The sequence below is a fragment of the Wyeomyia smithii genome, chromosome 1 (assembly GCF_029784165.1).
Source record: "Wyeomyia smithii strain HCP4-BCI-WySm-NY-G18 chromosome 1, ASM2978416v1, whole genome shotgun sequence".
NCBI lineage: Eukaryota > Metazoa > Arthropoda > Insecta > Diptera > Culicidae > Wyeomyia > Wyeomyia smithii.
This window is the reverse complement of record NC_073694.1, coordinates 11,014,739-11,031,623: the sequence shown is the minus strand read 5'-3', so window position 1 is coordinate 11,031,623 and position 16,885 is coordinate 11,014,739. Positions and strand designations below refer to the sequence as shown.

General features: G+C 35.7%; 1 protein-coding gene across 7 annotated transcripts in view; it reads right to left on the bottom strand.

Moving 5' to 3' along the window:
• The window catches only part of LOC129718356 (calcium/calmodulin-dependent protein kinase type II alpha chain), a 134,707-nt gene that overhangs the window by 24,183 nt on the left and 93,639 nt on the right, over positions 1–16,885 (bottom strand). For 6 of the 7 annotated variants that reach the window (XM_055669061.1, XM_055669060.1, XM_055669062.1 and 3 more), the window contains one exon: positions 1,944–5,963. In XM_055669061.1, the coding sequence (XP_055525036.1) occupies positions 3,822–5,294 (1,473 nt within the window). In that variant the 5' untranslated portion in view covers positions 5,295–5,963 and the 3' untranslated portion in view covers positions 1,944–3,821. Of the gene's footprint in view, positions 1–1,943; positions 5,964–16,491; positions 16,511–16,885 lie in introns of those variants that run through there. The other variant, XM_055669066.1, reaches the window with a different exon arrangement.

Genomic DNA, 16,885 nt, shown 5'->3' with positions numbered 1-16,885 from the left:
ATCATAATTTTCATAATTTTTGTCAACTTTAAAAGTTTTCTAGGATTTTTATGTTATTTTGTTTTGAATTTTAGTCCTTGTTATTCGGTGATCTTACATCATTTTTTGTCCTTCTATTCTCTGTGTTTAATGCTTTTAGAAATTGTAATTCTTCAATCTCGTTTTTCATCTTTTATCAAGTAACTTTATGTATTTTTCTTATTTATTGTCAACTTTCATATATTTTTTTCAAAATTGGTCTCTTTCAAAGTAATAATTTCCGTTTTGATTAAACATCATAATTCTCTAATTTTTTCATTGCTTTTTTATCGTAATCGACGGCTAATTTTTGTTTTTTTTATGAGTTTTGTCATTCATATTATATTTTTTTTTTAAATTATCGTATTAATTTTCTGTCATTCTTATAATTTATTGTTTATAACTTTTTTGTTAGATTATTATTTTTCGCGTCTTTTTTTGCCATTTTTAGTCGTTTCTGCAGTTTTTGTGTTCCGTTTTGCCCTCAAAACAATGGTTTAAGTGATCAAAAACGCCTAAATTAAAATATACAAAAATAACACAAAACGTTCAAAAACGTCAAACAAAATCAATACGGACTTGAAAGGTCGAAAACGGTTGAGAGGGTGGGAAATAATCAACAATGTTAAAAAGGTCTAAACATTCGAAATCTTTCAATATTTTCCAAATATTTCAATATTTTCTAAATGTGAAAAGTTTAGATTTAGAAGAAAAAATAATAAATGTGGAAAGTATTAAAACCATAAAAAAATTACGTAAAAACAGGAAATTAATAAAAACAGAAAAAACAGAAAAGGAGTAACAGGAATCATCGCAGAAAAAAAACAGTGCGATAACAAATAAAATGTAGTAACATCATTGAAAAAATCGAAAAATCTAACAAAAAAGAAGAGCATGGGACAAGAACAAAACAATAACCAAATACGAACTATAAAAGAAAAGCGATAATTTAAAAAAACGATGGTATAAAAAAGCATAAAGTTGAATCGATCCACAAAGCGTCGCCGCTATGTTGCTTATATTAATATCGTTAAGATAGAGAAGGTTAAGTGAAGGGCTCAGATTACTTCCCTGCGTAACTGTAGTACCAATAGCAATTCTGGAGCTTGTTTCTCCATAATAAGCTCAAAGATTCCATTTACTTAAATACTAACAGTATTTGGCGCTTGCAGGGCTGGTAGCGGTCGACGATGTCAAAATATTGATTTTAGTGACTGAGTTGATGATAAAAGTGATCAAAAATCAAGGAAAAACTTTTCAAGTAGGGACCAAAACTTGGCAAAAAACCAAATTAATGACCATTTTTCAGAACATTGAACCAAATAAGGGTTCCAACACTCGATTTGAAAATTGCATAGTTGATATTCTAGTTTCACAAAATTTCTTGTATAAAAATAATGAATTATTTTACTGGATGGAACATAAAGAGAACCAATCTTCAATAAATTAACGTTAAACGCACATTAATTGCATCTTCGCTTAATTTTTATTGTATATGGGACTGACGTATTTAAAAAAAACATTAAATTTACAGTAACTAGAAGTAATTATTCGAGATAAATTTGAATACCAAACAAAGGGTCCATGGGAAACCCAATTTCGGCATATTGCGGTAAAAATATTTTTTCTTGAAACTTCAGTAATTTCGAAACCGTTCAAAAAGTGGTTGCGCTACTTTTGACGAAGAAGTAACGAGTACTACATATTTCAAAACTAAGTTCATCAACAGATCTTGTTGAATAGAACAAACTGCATACTGTAGGGCTAACTAAAGTTATCTGCGAAAACATAGGTCAAAGTTTTAGCGGCATGTTTTTGAGCACAAACTTGGTGAATTTAAACAAAGACATGTAAAATTTAAAATTCACACTCAATACATTTTGAATCTTAGGTTGAACACACACAAAAATAGAAGAGGATCTTACCTTCACAGAAAACATTCCACCATCATTCCGCGGTGTTTCCTCCTCGCAAACAGCTCCTCCAACCAATCCAATCCAAGGCTCGGTGTTTCCAACTCTCTTTCTCTGTTTTCCCTTTCTTTCAACTTCCGTCGACCGATGTTTCCAGCTTTACAAGTGATCAACAAAAACAAATTAAACTAAGCAACCCCTACTACTCTTGCTCACTAAGTTTCAGGATTTTTTCAAACAACTCGATTTTCGTGCCTAGACTGGTTGCACTGCCATTTTATTTGTATTGTTTTGTTTCGCTCCTAAAACCATCCTTCGCCGATTTGCACCAATCACCGACGCGATCACACGCGGTAACAAGTCAGTACAGTACTAAGTTGTATTTAGCGTTTAGTTTAGTTTGTATTAGTGGTAGAGATTTTTTTGTTTGTTTTGGTTTGTTCGGATTGTTCGGTGTGTAACAGTAAAGGTGAGGACATATCAATTCCTCCCTTGCACGCGCTGCTTTTGGCTTAGCTTCGCTTCACAAAATTTTCTGGCTTAATTTGCTCCTTCGTTTCTTTTTTTTCCCCTTTAAAGTACTATATAAACGTTTTCTATCTAATACGGGTGACGATGTAGAGTAAGATGCGATGTTTTTTTGTTTGTTTTCTGTTATCTGTTTGTGTAGATGTGTGTCTGTTTGGCTGCTTCTGCTCTCTTCCGTTTAGGCTTTGGCTCTCTCGTACTGTGGTAATCGTCAGCAGTGGCTGAGAATCTTTGTATGTGTGCGGTTGTTATTTGCGTTTAGTCTTGTTCTCATCTTTCTCACTCTAACAGCAGCTTCGAGTTTTGTTGTTGTTGTAGTTTTTTTTTTCTTGATTCCTAAATTTCTACATGATTTTTTGTTGTATGTGTGATTTTTTTTCTTCTTCTCAAATAGCACAGCACTCTAACGATAGTTATGCGTTTAATTGGATTTACTGTTGTTTTTGTTTCTTTATTTCAGCAGTGGGCAAGATTCGTTTTCTTGTTTTTCTTCTTCTTTTTCGTCGTTTCTTATTGATTACATTCACTTGATTGGTTTTGGTTTCTGTTGCTTGTTAAATACTCTAAAAACATGAATTATAGAGAGAACTTGAGAAATGTATTGTTGGAAAAAACGGGAGAGAGATACGAAACTGTGTCACCGAGTAATGAAATTGGCTGTATCAAAGATAGCTCTTCTCCCCACAATCCATCTATGCCGGGTTCAGTGTCTGATTAAGTCATGTAAAAAATCGCAAAAAGTGTGTCAGTGTTTTGTTTTGGTTTATATATTTTTTTCGTTTACTGTAGGTTAGTTCTTCCTTCAGCACATTTTACGAGAGATCGAGGTTCTATTTTCGGCAAAAAGTATGACTGTGTATATACTATATGTGTGGATGTATCCGTGTTTGTGTGTGTGTGAGAAAGAGATTTTGTTATTGTAAACGGTTAGCTTTCCTTTAAAATTTTCCTCAATATTTTTTTCTACGAAAATATGATTTTTGCTTACGCTTTCGCTTTCTACGCGCGGTTGAGAGGGATTTTTTTGTTTTTTTTTTTTTTTTGTTAAAGCATCGTTCTCAGCACCGCCTGCTTTTCTGTTTTTTTTTTGACACTTCACACGCGTCCCTCGATTGATTCATTCTTGCTTTTCGTTTCTTTGCTTTAATAGTGATATTAGAATCGTTAAACTAGTTTTCTCTTCAATAATTTATTCTGTGTTTTAACGAACAAGCATAATCTGTAGTGGGATTTTTCTTCTTCTTCTTTCTTCTGAATTTAATTCAAACAAAACTATCCGTCTGGGCGCACGGCGCTTTCGAGAGCTTTTCCGTCGCTCCGTGGCTACTGCTGCTGCTACTTTGGAGCCGCCATTAGCGCAATTTACTTGTGATTCACAAAGTCGTACTGCGTGGCCGTGTTGCTGAAGCTGCCATTGCGGCTGCCATGGAAATGCACATTCTGCCATTTGTTATCCTTTTTGTGCCATACCCGGGTCTCTTCGGTTTGCACGGTGTGCGGGTGACCCTGCTTGTCCACGTACTGCGTCAGCCGGACGTACGCGATGCACGCCGTGTCCTCGCCGAAGATGTGCACGTGCGGATTCAGGATGGTCGTGTTGATGGCCTTGTTGCTCTTACCGAGCACATTCTCAAAGTTGAACTTGTGAAAGTCCATTCCCTCGATCAGATTGCCGAGTGCTTCCGGTTCGAACGAGGTCAGATGGGGATCGCAGATCTTGGTGTACGTTTCGAAGTCACCGTTGTTGATGGCCTCGATAAGCTGTTCGGTGATCTTGATGATCTCTTGGCGGCGCGCCTTGCAATCGTCATCCTCGACGGTGGTGCTTGACGAATCGGTTGACTCTTTGACCTGGGAACCGTCGCCCTTTTTGGCGATCATACTCTTGCTGGAGAAGTTTCTGGTGGCAAGCATCGTAGTGAGAATCGCACCTTTGAGCTTGCGCCGAGCGTTGAATTTCTTCAAGCAGTCCACAGTCTCCTGTCGGTGTACGACCGAGGCCACGCGTTCCCGCTGGCAGATCCAGGGATGCTTGAGCGCTTCGGCTGCGGTGATTCGTTTGTAGGGGTTAACTGTTAACATTTGGTTGATTAGGTTTTTCGCCTCGGGCGTAACCGTGTCCCATTCGGGCGACGGATAGTCGTACGTGCCGGCCTTAATCTGCACGTACAACCGGTGTTGATCTTCGTCCCAGAACGGTGGATAACCAACTAGTAGAATGTATAGGATAACGCCGCAGGCCCAGATATCGACGGCTTTGCCGTACGGTTCCTTCTTCAGCACTTCCGGCGAAAGGTAACCGGGTGTACCGGCAAATCCGAACCATGCCTGCTGGTCACCCTGGACCTCGATCGCTAGGCCGAAGTCGGCCAGCTTTACTGCGGCACCCTTGGCCTTGCTCGCGAGCAGCAGATTCTCCGGCTTCAGATCTCGATGCACAACTCCATTGTGGTGGCAGTGGTTGACAGATTCCAGAATCTGCTGTATACAGTGGGACGCATCCGCTTCCGAGTAGAACTCACGCGCAACGATATCCTCGAACAGCTCCCCACCTGTCACCAGATCGAACACTAGATAGTGGTAATTCTCCTCCTGAATACTGTCATGCAGTCTAACGATGTTCGGGTGTTGCAGTTTGCGGCATATCCGTGCCTCCCGTTCCAGCTTCTGAAAATCCCGCGAGGTGAGCTTCTTTGTGTTGATAATCTTGGCGGCAAACTCGAATCCGGTCGATTTCTGCACACATCGCTTCACGATCGAGAACGCTCCCTTTCCCAGCTCCTCCTTGATATCGTAGTTGTCCGAAAACCGGGTACAAGCCGGCTGGGCAGCCATGTCGTTTACTAGATTGGCGAGAATTTTGCCGAAATACGAGATTACACTGCAAAACGACTAATCAAAAACCCAAAAACAAACAAAAAAAAGCACTAAGTGACGCTGCGGTGACACTTATTCCCGCTATCAGCACCGCACACAGTGTTGCCGTGACACACACAAAGTAAAAACCAATTAATCACGTTTTCAATCTCCAACAATCAGCTGCTGCTGTCGAACAAGCGGTAGTAAAGTCACGATCGTCGGAATCCGGCACGTGCAGCACACTGTACAAACTGTCTTCCCGATTGTCCCCCCAAATGCACACAACACTCCTCCTTCCAGGCAGGGCAGGGGTGGGGTCTCGTGGGAAACCCGGCCAAATATGGGATTTGTAATAATCTACTCCACCGAGGATGACAGTTTTTTTTGCTGTTCTTTCCGCTGTTGTTGTTGCCTTCGACACCAAGCTTTCGATGATTTAATCAGTGTACGGAGAAGCCGCCTTACGGCATTTCTCATATTTCCTCTAACGGATGCGAGCAACACAAAAACACCGCCGGAAGTCCTTCTTCACGTTGGTGGCGTAGATTGGCCGCTAGTTGGTGGCTGCTGTTGATTGTTCTCATTAACCGTCCGCCAAATGGGTGGCGGGTAGATTATTGGACCAATCCTCTCGCCTGGGGAACGCTGGGGAAGAGAGACAAAGAGAGAGAAAACAAAATGCGGAAATTAGATATCTCTGCTGGGTACTATGAAGGGTACAGTAGTCTGTTCCCCCCGGGGTGGAAGCTGATGCGTGCTACAACGAACAACACCCCTTTTAGCTCACTGTGGTCGTTCACACGCACAAAAGGGGTTTTTCTACCTACCAGGGCTGGCGGAGATTGGAGCGGGTGGGGTAATGCTATATGATTAAGAGATTTGCCGTACATTAAGTTGAGCTAATCGATATCTGCCGCAGTCATGCTAGAGTGGAGGGAAGCGGCGGGCGGGCCGGGATTTATATCTGTTTGATTTGCCGATAAGATTGAATATTTATATGCTGATGAAGAGGGATTTACACCGTAAGTGGCAGCGTGTGAGAGGACTAGAGAAGACTTGTTTTATTTGTGTTTTAAAAAGCTTTTATCGGGCAAAAATGTTTAGAACATTTTACTGAATCGTACGAAAAACGGCTTCGCACCTACTTGCAGCTTGGCATCCCCCCGGGAAAAAGGAAATGATGAAATCATTGCTGGATGGCATCATCAATCAACCTCCAGAAGTGTCTAGAAAACCGAGGACAAGATAAACTCAGCGAGTTCGAGCACCTATCACGGACCGAACGATGCCGGAACAAGCGAAAAAGGTACGTAGGTATATCATCATTCTACCGCATGACAAATGTCCTGGAAAAGTGCCTCTGAAATACGTCCTATTGATTAATGTGCGTCAGTTTGGTACACGACCGGCACCTGATGAAAGGAAATTTCATAATTGTTGTGTAAAAATATTACTACACGTCATTTTTGTTAACTGATTTTTAGGTTTCATTGAAAAATTCTTTTTATCAAAAAAATCTTGAGTTCCTATTTTGGGAATAGTTTTCGTGTATTCGCTAAAAAAACTGCCTGAGAGGTCTGAGGTTTAAAAAAATATGTGTCAAAATATTGAATATGATCTAGATAACCAATGAGCTACAAGTAGCAATAAGAATGAATGAAGTCAAAAATAATATAAAAATCAGATAAAAGTTTGACTAAAAATTAGTCAAAATGAGACAAAAATATGTGAACAGTTGACACTACAATGAGTTGTTGCCTAATAGTGCAAAAGTTGAAAAATAAATTAAAAATGAAAATGATTAAAGAAAAGATAGAAGCGAAATCGAAACCAAAACTAAACAAATGTGAGAATAGTAAATCGAAAATACACAAAAGTCGCTTTACGCAAGGGATACGTGTTAAACAAAACGCGTAAATTCCGGAATCCGCGTAAAAAAACGTGTAAATTCCGGAATCCGCGTTAAAAAAACCGCGTAAATTCCGGAATCCGCGTAAAAAAACCATCGTTAATTTTGCATTCCGAGTGAAGGGAAACCGAAATCCAGACAAAAAAAAATACCGCGTAAATTCCGGAATCCGCGTAAAAAAACGCGTAAAAAGCGACCTTAGTGTATGTCAAAAATGAAACAAGCATTGAGTTAAAAATGAAACGAAACCGAACATTATCAAAGAGGTAAAAAACAAGACAAAAATGAGATAAAAATTAAAAATAAAAGGGAAAAAAAAAACAAAACAAAATGACACAAAAAAATTGAATGAGATAAGCAAAAAGAAAAAAAATAGTCGAAAAACAGACAAAAATATTTCAATAATGACACAATTGAACGAAGATGAGATAAAAATAAAATAAAACCAAAATCGAACAAAACTAAAAAGATACAAGAATCAGACAAAGTTGTAACAAAATATTAAGAATAAATAATCGTAAAATGATAAAAGTTGTCGAAAATGAGACAAAAATAAAACAAAAATGAGAGAAAAAATAAAATAGAAAGGTCGACAAAGGCGAAAACTAAAAATGCGAATTAAACAAAAAAGTGGCATCAATCACATAAAAAGTAGTCAAAACCATAACAAAAACTAAATGAAAATGGTAAAAATAGTAAAGAGTGGAATAAGTGAAGTCCCAGCTGGTCTCGAGGTATGATGCTGACCTAACAAGCCAGTTGTCTTATGTTCGAGACCCGGCTCGGAAGAGACTGTTAGTGTCAGTAGGATCGTAGCGCTGGCCCCTCTATTGTTCTGTTCACTTAATAGTTGGCTGCGAAGTCTGCGTATAATAAACTGTGTATAACAACCAAAGATATAAAAATAAGCCAGAAATGGGATAGAAATGAGATAAAAATAATAGAATATTGTAGACAGACATAGGATAAAAATGAGGTAATAACGATACGAAGATGCAAAAAAATTAATAAAATAAAAAAAAACGAAGCGAAAATTCGTCTAAAACCAGATAACATTGGCCCAAGAATGAGTCAGAAATAAAAGGAGAGAAATAAACGAAGTCGAAGAATGAGACACAATTGGGACAAAAATAAGATAAAAACTAAACTATGACAAGTCTTAGACAGCAATGAGACAATAATTAGTTACAAATAGTCAAACAATTAGTAACAAAATGTCAACAAACGTAGCGTAAAAATAAAATGCATAAAAAAACGAAAGCAAAAAATATTATGATAATAAGACAAGGTGTCAACAAGGATACAAAAACGGGACGATAGAACGAATGAATATGGCAAAACGACCAGATACAAAAAACGAATTGGAAATGAGATAGAATTTAGACAAAAAATAAACAATTGAAATGAAATAAAAATCAACACTAATTTAAAAAAGAATTAGATGAAAATAAGACAATATTTAGACAGAATATATATACACAGAAAAAAAAAGAAACAAAAAAGAGACAAAAAATTATAAAAAACGGAGCAAAAATAAAAAAGATTGAAATGATCAAAGTCAAAGAATGAGACAAACATGGGATAAAAATATGATAAAACAACACTAAGACAAGTATTATACCACAATGAGACAATAGTTAATGGAAAATAAGTCAAAAATTCAACAAAAGTAAGATAAAAATGAATGAAAATGAAACAAAAACAAAAGCGAAAAGAAGAAGACAAAAAATGTGTCAACAATGTTACAAAAATGGGACAAAAGAACTAAACATTGAATAAATATGTCAGAAATGAACAGAGACAAAAATGCATCGGAAATTAAATAGAAATGAGACAAAAATGAAACAGTCCATCAAAAGAAATGAAAAAAATATTAAAAATGATGTACAAAAAATAAATGAAAATGACAAAATTTAGACAGAAAATAGTTGAAAATCGGACAAAATCTGTCAAAACCATCAAAAATTTTTAGAGACAAAAAGACATTAATGAGACAAAATAAAACAAGAAATAGGATAGAAAAATGAAACAAAAATGACGAAAAAATAACAAAAAAAAAAAAAAAAGAGAAAACTAAGCCAAATAAAAAATACAGAAATTAAACAGAAACGAACCAAATCGCAAATATGTTAAAAACCCAAAAGTTGCAATTCAAAATTGGAAAAAGATAAAACAAATATGCTAAAAATTCAAAAATTAAATAATTCAGAAATAATAAGTATTATTCCACAACGAGACAACAGTTATTGGAAAAAAAGTCAAAAATTCAACAAAAGTTTGATAAAATGAAACGAAAATGATACAAAGACAAAAGCGAAAAGAAGAAGAAGACTACAATGATACAAAAATGGGACAAAGGACTTGAGGATATTGAGTAAATATGTCAAAAATTACCAGAGACAAAAATGCATCGGAAATTAAATAGAAATGAGACAAAAATGAAACAACAATCCACAAAAAAAATGAATTTAAAATTAACAATAATGTACAAAAAAAATAAATGAAAATGACAAAATTTAGACAGAAAACTACCAAAAATTTTAAGAGACAAATAGACATTAATGAGACAAAGAAATAGGATAGAAAAAACTACCAGAGACAAACAAGACATTATTGAAACAAAATAAAACAAGAAATAGAATAGAAAAAATGAAACAAAAATGACGAAAAATTAAAAAAAAGGGAAACTAAGCCAAAGTGAAAATTAGTCGAAAATCAGACAAAAATATCTCAAAATGACACAATTGGAAAGACAAGATAAAAATTAAAAATACAGAAATCGAACAGAAACGATCAAAACCGAAAATAAGTTAAGAAGACTTTTGGCTACTAAAATTCGAAAACAAACATGTAAAAAGGTAATAAAACAATTCAGAAATGATAAAATGAGTAAGAGCTAAAACAAATAAATACTCATGAGGCAAGAATGAGATAAAAAAATATAAAATAAATAAAATATAAATAAATAAAATAAAACAAAATAAAATAAAATAAAAGTATGTATGTATGTATGTATGACCTTCTAGATTCCACTGTCTGGCAGTGATAGGGTGAAAAAAATAAAATAAAATAAAAGTAAGTCGAAAATTAGACAAAAATAATCGAAAAATAACAGAAAAATTAAAGTACATAATTTATTTTTTACTTTTCATGAAACAAAAAATTATCAAAGAGCTACAAAACTAAAATAAGCAAAGCGAAACAAAAATGACAGAAATGAGATAAAACTAAACAAAAAAGCAAAAACTAGTCAAAAATCAGACAAAAATGACACAATTGGCGAAAACAAAAAAATAGACAAAAATGTGACAAAAATGAGACATAAATAGTCAAAACCAAATCGAATGCATATGTCAAAACTAGCAAAAAGTTGAGAATGTCAGAAATAAGGATATCAATGAGATGAAAATAAAGAATAATGTAGACTGACATAAGATAAAAATGAGTCAAAACCAAAACACAATTGCAACCAAAAAAAATTAAAATTTTCAAAGACTGAACGAGAAATAATCGAAAACAAAATAAAAATAGCACAAGAATGTACCAAAAAACAGTCAGAAATAAACGGCATCTAACAATGAGACAATGTTGTGTCAAAATTATGATTAAAACAAAGCTAAGACAAATATTAAACAACAACGAGATAATTATTAATTGAAAATAAGTCGGAAAAGAGACGAAAATGAATTCAAAAATTAGACGTAAGTATTAAAATTTTCATAGATATGACAAAACTGACCAGTGCACACCAGTCCAATAAGGCAAAAAGTGGAACTTAATTCCATAGCGCCTTTCATCTTCATCCTAGCGTAATAGTGTCTTAGGAACAATTGTTTGTATGATTTTTTTTTTGTTAAGAGATAGAAGAAAAGTTTATTCAGCAAAGTTGTACAGAATTTAAAAATATAAAACTTTGTTGAACAAATGAAAATCCAATCCTTTTTCGGTACAAAGTTATAAAGTATATTACATGGAACATACTTAAAAGTTAGTTTTTCGTACTTAACTTTTGTTAGTTGCATTTTACACGAAAGTGTTGTTCGGAGAAATTATTGAGACATACAAAACACACATTTTTTTCAAAGACCATATATCTTCAGGACTTTTCCTTACAAAGTTATATCATATTTTGACTTATTTTTATGATAACTTCAAAAACGTATAGGTCAAAAAGGAGCAAGTGGAATCATGATGTCAATACTTTTCTTTGAAATTAAGCTGAAGTACTATAAACTCCTTAAGGTTCCATTTATCCCAATCCACCCATATTAGAGTACGGCGAGCATATGTTACCGTAGGTTCTCTAATATAAAAAATACTTTTTTGTATTAAGAGATAAAGGAATGGTTAATTCGGCAAAGTTTCAGAACGTGCAAAAGTATAAAGCTTTGCTGAACAAATAAAATTCCTATCTACATCGGGTACAGAGTTACAGAGTATATTCTATAAAAGTTACTTAAAAGTAAGTTTTTGGTACTTAGCTTTTGTTAGCTACATTTTACAAGAAAACGTTGTTCTAAAGAAGCAGTTGGGAATACAAAACACACGTTTTTGTTGAAGACCACACCTCTCCAGGACTTTTTCTTACAAAGTTATAGCATGTTTTAGCTTATTTTTTCGATAATTTTAAGAACGTGTAAAGTGAAAAGCTTTAGCTCATGTGCTCAAAACTGTTATAAGTTCCATCCGTCCCAATCCATCTAATCTTTATTCTATACGTTGTTAAAGCTATCGAAAAAATATGCTGAAATGTGCTATAACTTTGTAAGAAAAAGTCCTGGAGATGTGTGGCCTTCCACAAAAACGTGTGTTTTGTATGTCCAAATGTTTCTTTAGAACAATGTTTTCTTGTAAAATGTAACTAACAAAAGTTAAGTACAAAAAACTAACTTTCAAGTAACTTTTATAGAATATACTCTGTAACTTTGTACCCAATGTAGATAAAAATTTTGTTTGTTCAGCAAAGTTTCATATTTTCGCACGTTCTAAAACTTTGCTGAATTAACCATTCCTCTATCTCTTAACACAAAAAAGTTAATATTTTTGATATATGAAAACCTACTGTAACATATCCGGACTACTTCGTGATAAGGGCGAATCCTTGCTTGTTTTCCTATCTAGTTTCGCCCTACTCACGAAGTAGTCCGGATATGCTCGCCGTACTCTAATATGGGTGGATTGGGACAAATGAAACCTAGAGGAGTTTATAGTACTTCAGCTTAGCTTCAAGGAAAAGTGTTGACATCATTATTCCCTTTTTTGCCCCTTTTTAAGTTATAAGTTTTTGGAGTTATCGTAAAAATAAGCTAAAATATGATATAACTTTTTAAGGAAAAGTCCTGGACATATATGGTTTTTGGAAAAAATGTGTGTTTTGTGTGTCCTAACAATTCCTCCGAACAACACTTTTGTGTAAAATGCAACTAACAAACTAACTTTTAAGTAAGTTCCATATAATATACTTTATAACTTTGTACCTAAAAACGATAGGATTTTCATTTGTTTAGCAAAGTTTTATATTTTTGAATCTTCTACAACTTTGCTGAATATCAATCCTTGTATCTCTTAACACAAAAAAGTTTGTTTTTTATTTTTGGTTTAGTAAACTTTTCATATTTTTTGACAATTTGCGATTGTGCGGGTCATTCATATAAACCATACAAACCGTTGTTCCGTAGACACTATTAAGCACTATTAAGACACTATTAAGCTAAGGATGAAGGTGAAGGCGCTATGAAATTATGTTCCACTTTTAGCCTTATTGGACCACTGTGCAGTGACAAAAATAAACCGGAAATGAGATAAAAATGAAACAAAAATGAAACAATAATCCCTAGTAATAATAATTAACAATAATTTAGACAAAAGTTAGATGAAAATGACACACAAACACAACGAAAGTAATACCAAAATGAGTGAAAGATGAGACAAAAACAAGGTCAAAATTTGTCAACGATGACAAAAAATCAAAAATGTCAAAAAAGGTTAAACATTCGTGTTGTCATTCGTGTTGAAATATTTAACCTCCTATGAAGCTAAAATTGCCAGAAGGAAAAACATTAAAGCTTAAAAATGTCGAACAGTCAGTTTTCTCATATCAAACATGCCCAAAACCGGTTATGAATGTTAGTCCGAAATAACACAAAAATTAAATTAACATGTCAAAATTACCAAAGAATAAAATTGAAATAAAAATACGATAAAAATAAGACAACAATGAGGAAAAAATTAAACCGTAACACAAAGAAAAGAAGAGAAAAATAAGAAAAATAATTTTTTCGGACGGACCCCAGAGCTCTGTACTACTACGTCTTTCATTAGACGCAATTTTTTTTAGATATGACTCGGCTTTACTTTATTTTGTTATTTTCCTTTATTTTGGTGACAGCGGTGGGATTAACCCACTCTAAAGAACATCGGAGTTCATTTACTAGATCCAAACCCTGAGCTTGGAATTCAAATTTAATCCCAAACCCTGAGCTTGAAATTCAAATTTAATCTAATATTTCTTATAAGCAATTGTGCAACAAATGAAAGCTGTAGTGTTTCAAATTCCATTGTTGAGACTTTATACTAAGTTGTAATATTTTAACATCTAGAAAATGCAGTTCAAGTCATTCAGAATCGGTAATTTCGAACTTCAATTTTCAATGTTAAGTCTATTTTCCTATCCTATTTGGAGTCCAAGGATATGAAAGTTTTTGAGAACTAGAATGCAAAACTAGAAATATAGAAACACACTCAAAGCGCCATTATCCAGAGTTGAGAAATTTAAAACCAACAAACCGCAGAATATAGATATTAGGGTGGGGAAAAAAGATCGATTTTCCAGAACCAAGCTTTTTTGGTTCCTTTTGGGGCCCCAAACAACCCTAAACTTACCGGAAGTCGATTGGTTTTGTCTCCGCTTGGCGCATTGCATTTCAAATTTGCATGGAAATTTATATAAGAAAACCTACTTTTTTGCATTTACCTTTCTAGAGAGTTCAATAATACTCTGATAATGCACTACATTATGTTAAAGTATAGTATTTTAGATGCCTAACAAGTTTGCCGAAAACACTGAAGAGCTAGGATGTCCATAAGAAGAGCTATAGCTGTTCAAAGTTGAGAATGTCGATTTAAATGCAGAAAATCTTGTTTTCTGCCAACATTACCAATGTACCGGCGTCAGTAGGATTCCCATCAGAAGTAACCTGTCGTAACGAGTTTATACACGTTTATACAACGTGTTTTAGAGGTTACTTCTGATGGAAATCTGACTGACGCCGGTACACTGGCAGTGTTGGCATAAAAAATGATTTGCAACATAAATTTCGACATACTCAACTTTGAAAAGCTCTAGTATTTTTTTGGCACACCCTAGCTCTTTAGTGTCTTCGGCCAAGTTGTTAGGCGTCAAAAAACCTACCGTTTGAAGTAATGAAACCTATGGTTTGAGCCATTTTGAGCTCTTTAGAATGGAAAATGCAAAAAAGTTGGTTTTTCCATACAAACCTCCATATAAATTTGAAATGCAATGCGCCAAGCGGAGACAAAACCAATCGACTTCCGATAAATTTAGGATTGTTAGGGGCCCCAAAAAGAACAAAAAAAACTTGGTTCTGGCCTTCTGCTATCAAGTTTCGTTTTTTCCATATAACGATTCCCCATCCTAATAGATAAGGAGAAACACCACAAAAGATCAAAACAATGGTCGCAGTGGTCCAAATCTTACAAAAAAAAAAACAAAGGAGAAACAAATCAGGTGAATCTATCTGTCAAGTATCGTGTAACCGTGACCAACATATTTGGCAACAAGGCGTCCGATTGTTTTGGTTTTTGTCGTTTTGATCGAAGTTGAATTTAGTAGAATTAGAACGTTCTTTTTTTAACAAAGCTCGAGAAATCGCGGAAAACTTTTATTAATAATGCGTTGCGTAGAGAAATTTTGTGGCAGCAACTTGTATTTAGCTAAAAGAGATTAAGTTTAAGTGCTATCAAACGTCATGGACCAACAAACTTCATGGACCAGAGTTGATCTGCGATAACGCACACATATAATAATTTTGACAGCAGTAAATCCCCCCTGCAACAAACCGTGAAGCTGCAAAATAAAAATTTAAATATGTATTGACACCACAGATCACAATCCTTACTATGGAATCAAGTTTCTTGGTAGAATGAGACTCTATGTTAAGAGATGGGACCTTTCGCAATGCTAATTCATATTTTGTGGTAGCCACCAGATCAGTAAAGTCATGTGTCCTTCAGAAAAGAACCTGTTTCTAGTGACGAAAATAGAATAGGTCTAATAGGTAAATCCCCCTCTATAAACTGGAATCTAAAATTTAAAAAAAACTATTATCAACTTAGTGCCTAAATCGCTGCGGACAGCATGAAAGTGCTGTAGTAGTCCCATTCCACCCTCTAGCCAGCCAGCCGACCGACGACGAAGCCGGTGACGACGACGGCATTCAGTTTATTTAAAATAGCATTATCTCCATCAAAAAGCATTCGGACTAAATTAAACAAAAATTTAGCGCATTTTTTTTCACACCTACGAACGATCAGACAGACGGCCGACACGCCCGAATCGTGACGGCCCGAAAGTTCGCGCATACATATATTTGTTGTCCTTCATGTTTTTCCACCATCCATCGCACGTCTTCTTGTTGTGTGCCTTCCGAAATGCTTGCAATGTTGCGCCACTTTTCTTCCTATTTCGAAAAACGGCTGTCCATCCGCGAGCGACGAGCGCTCGGAAAAACCGGGAAAAACATCATGTACCCCGAGGCAGGGGAGCAGGAAAAAAAACGGCAATCTCTCTCGCGGCCGGTCCAAAAATAGCACTCAAGAATTGGATAAAATCAAAATATTTCTACTTATAGAACACACATCGACCGACCGAGTGCCGACTAGAGTGACTGTTTGGAGCGCAGATGCACGGATGAACGGTCACGGCCGCACCGGTGGCGCTCCATCCACGACGACAACGACGACGACGCCAGAGCAATCCGAGCAAAATTGTTGGCAGACGGCCATCGCTGTCTGTCCTGAGACAAAGTGTCAAATGCAAAAATCCGACTGACGAAAACGAAAACAAAAACAGGCCGCGAGTTCATCAGCTTCTTATTTTGCATGCGCTGTTTTGTTGCTTCTAATTCGAAATAAATACATATATGTACTTTAAAAATGTCGACGCGCAAATACTTGGAAGTTGTTGTCTTGTAGACAGTTTCAATTGGGGTATTCCGTGCTCGACGAAGTTCAGCTTTGAATTACCTGAAAGGCGTGTTCAGCAGTGCAGCTCGCACTCGCACTCTAATCGATCGTTGAAACTCTCGCGCGCCCGAGGGTTGTTAACATGAATCTTCCAGTCGACCGGTGTTGATTGATCACGATTGATGCTGTTCGCTTCGGCAGTGCAATCTATGCTAATTGTTTTGTGTCGGTGGCACACTTCGCAATTGAACGTTAAGCGCCGCGAAATTGCGCCTTCGCTTCTCACTCCAGCTGGAGAAAAGTCGATCGCATACCCGTCTCTCTAACGACGATGTCGGTTGTCGTCGTTAAGTTGATTGAAGGCGCCTACGCCACCCTCTTCGCCCGTCACCATCATCGCCTTCACAAAACGTTTGCAATCGCAAACAATTGCGACTTTTCGCTCTCCATTTCA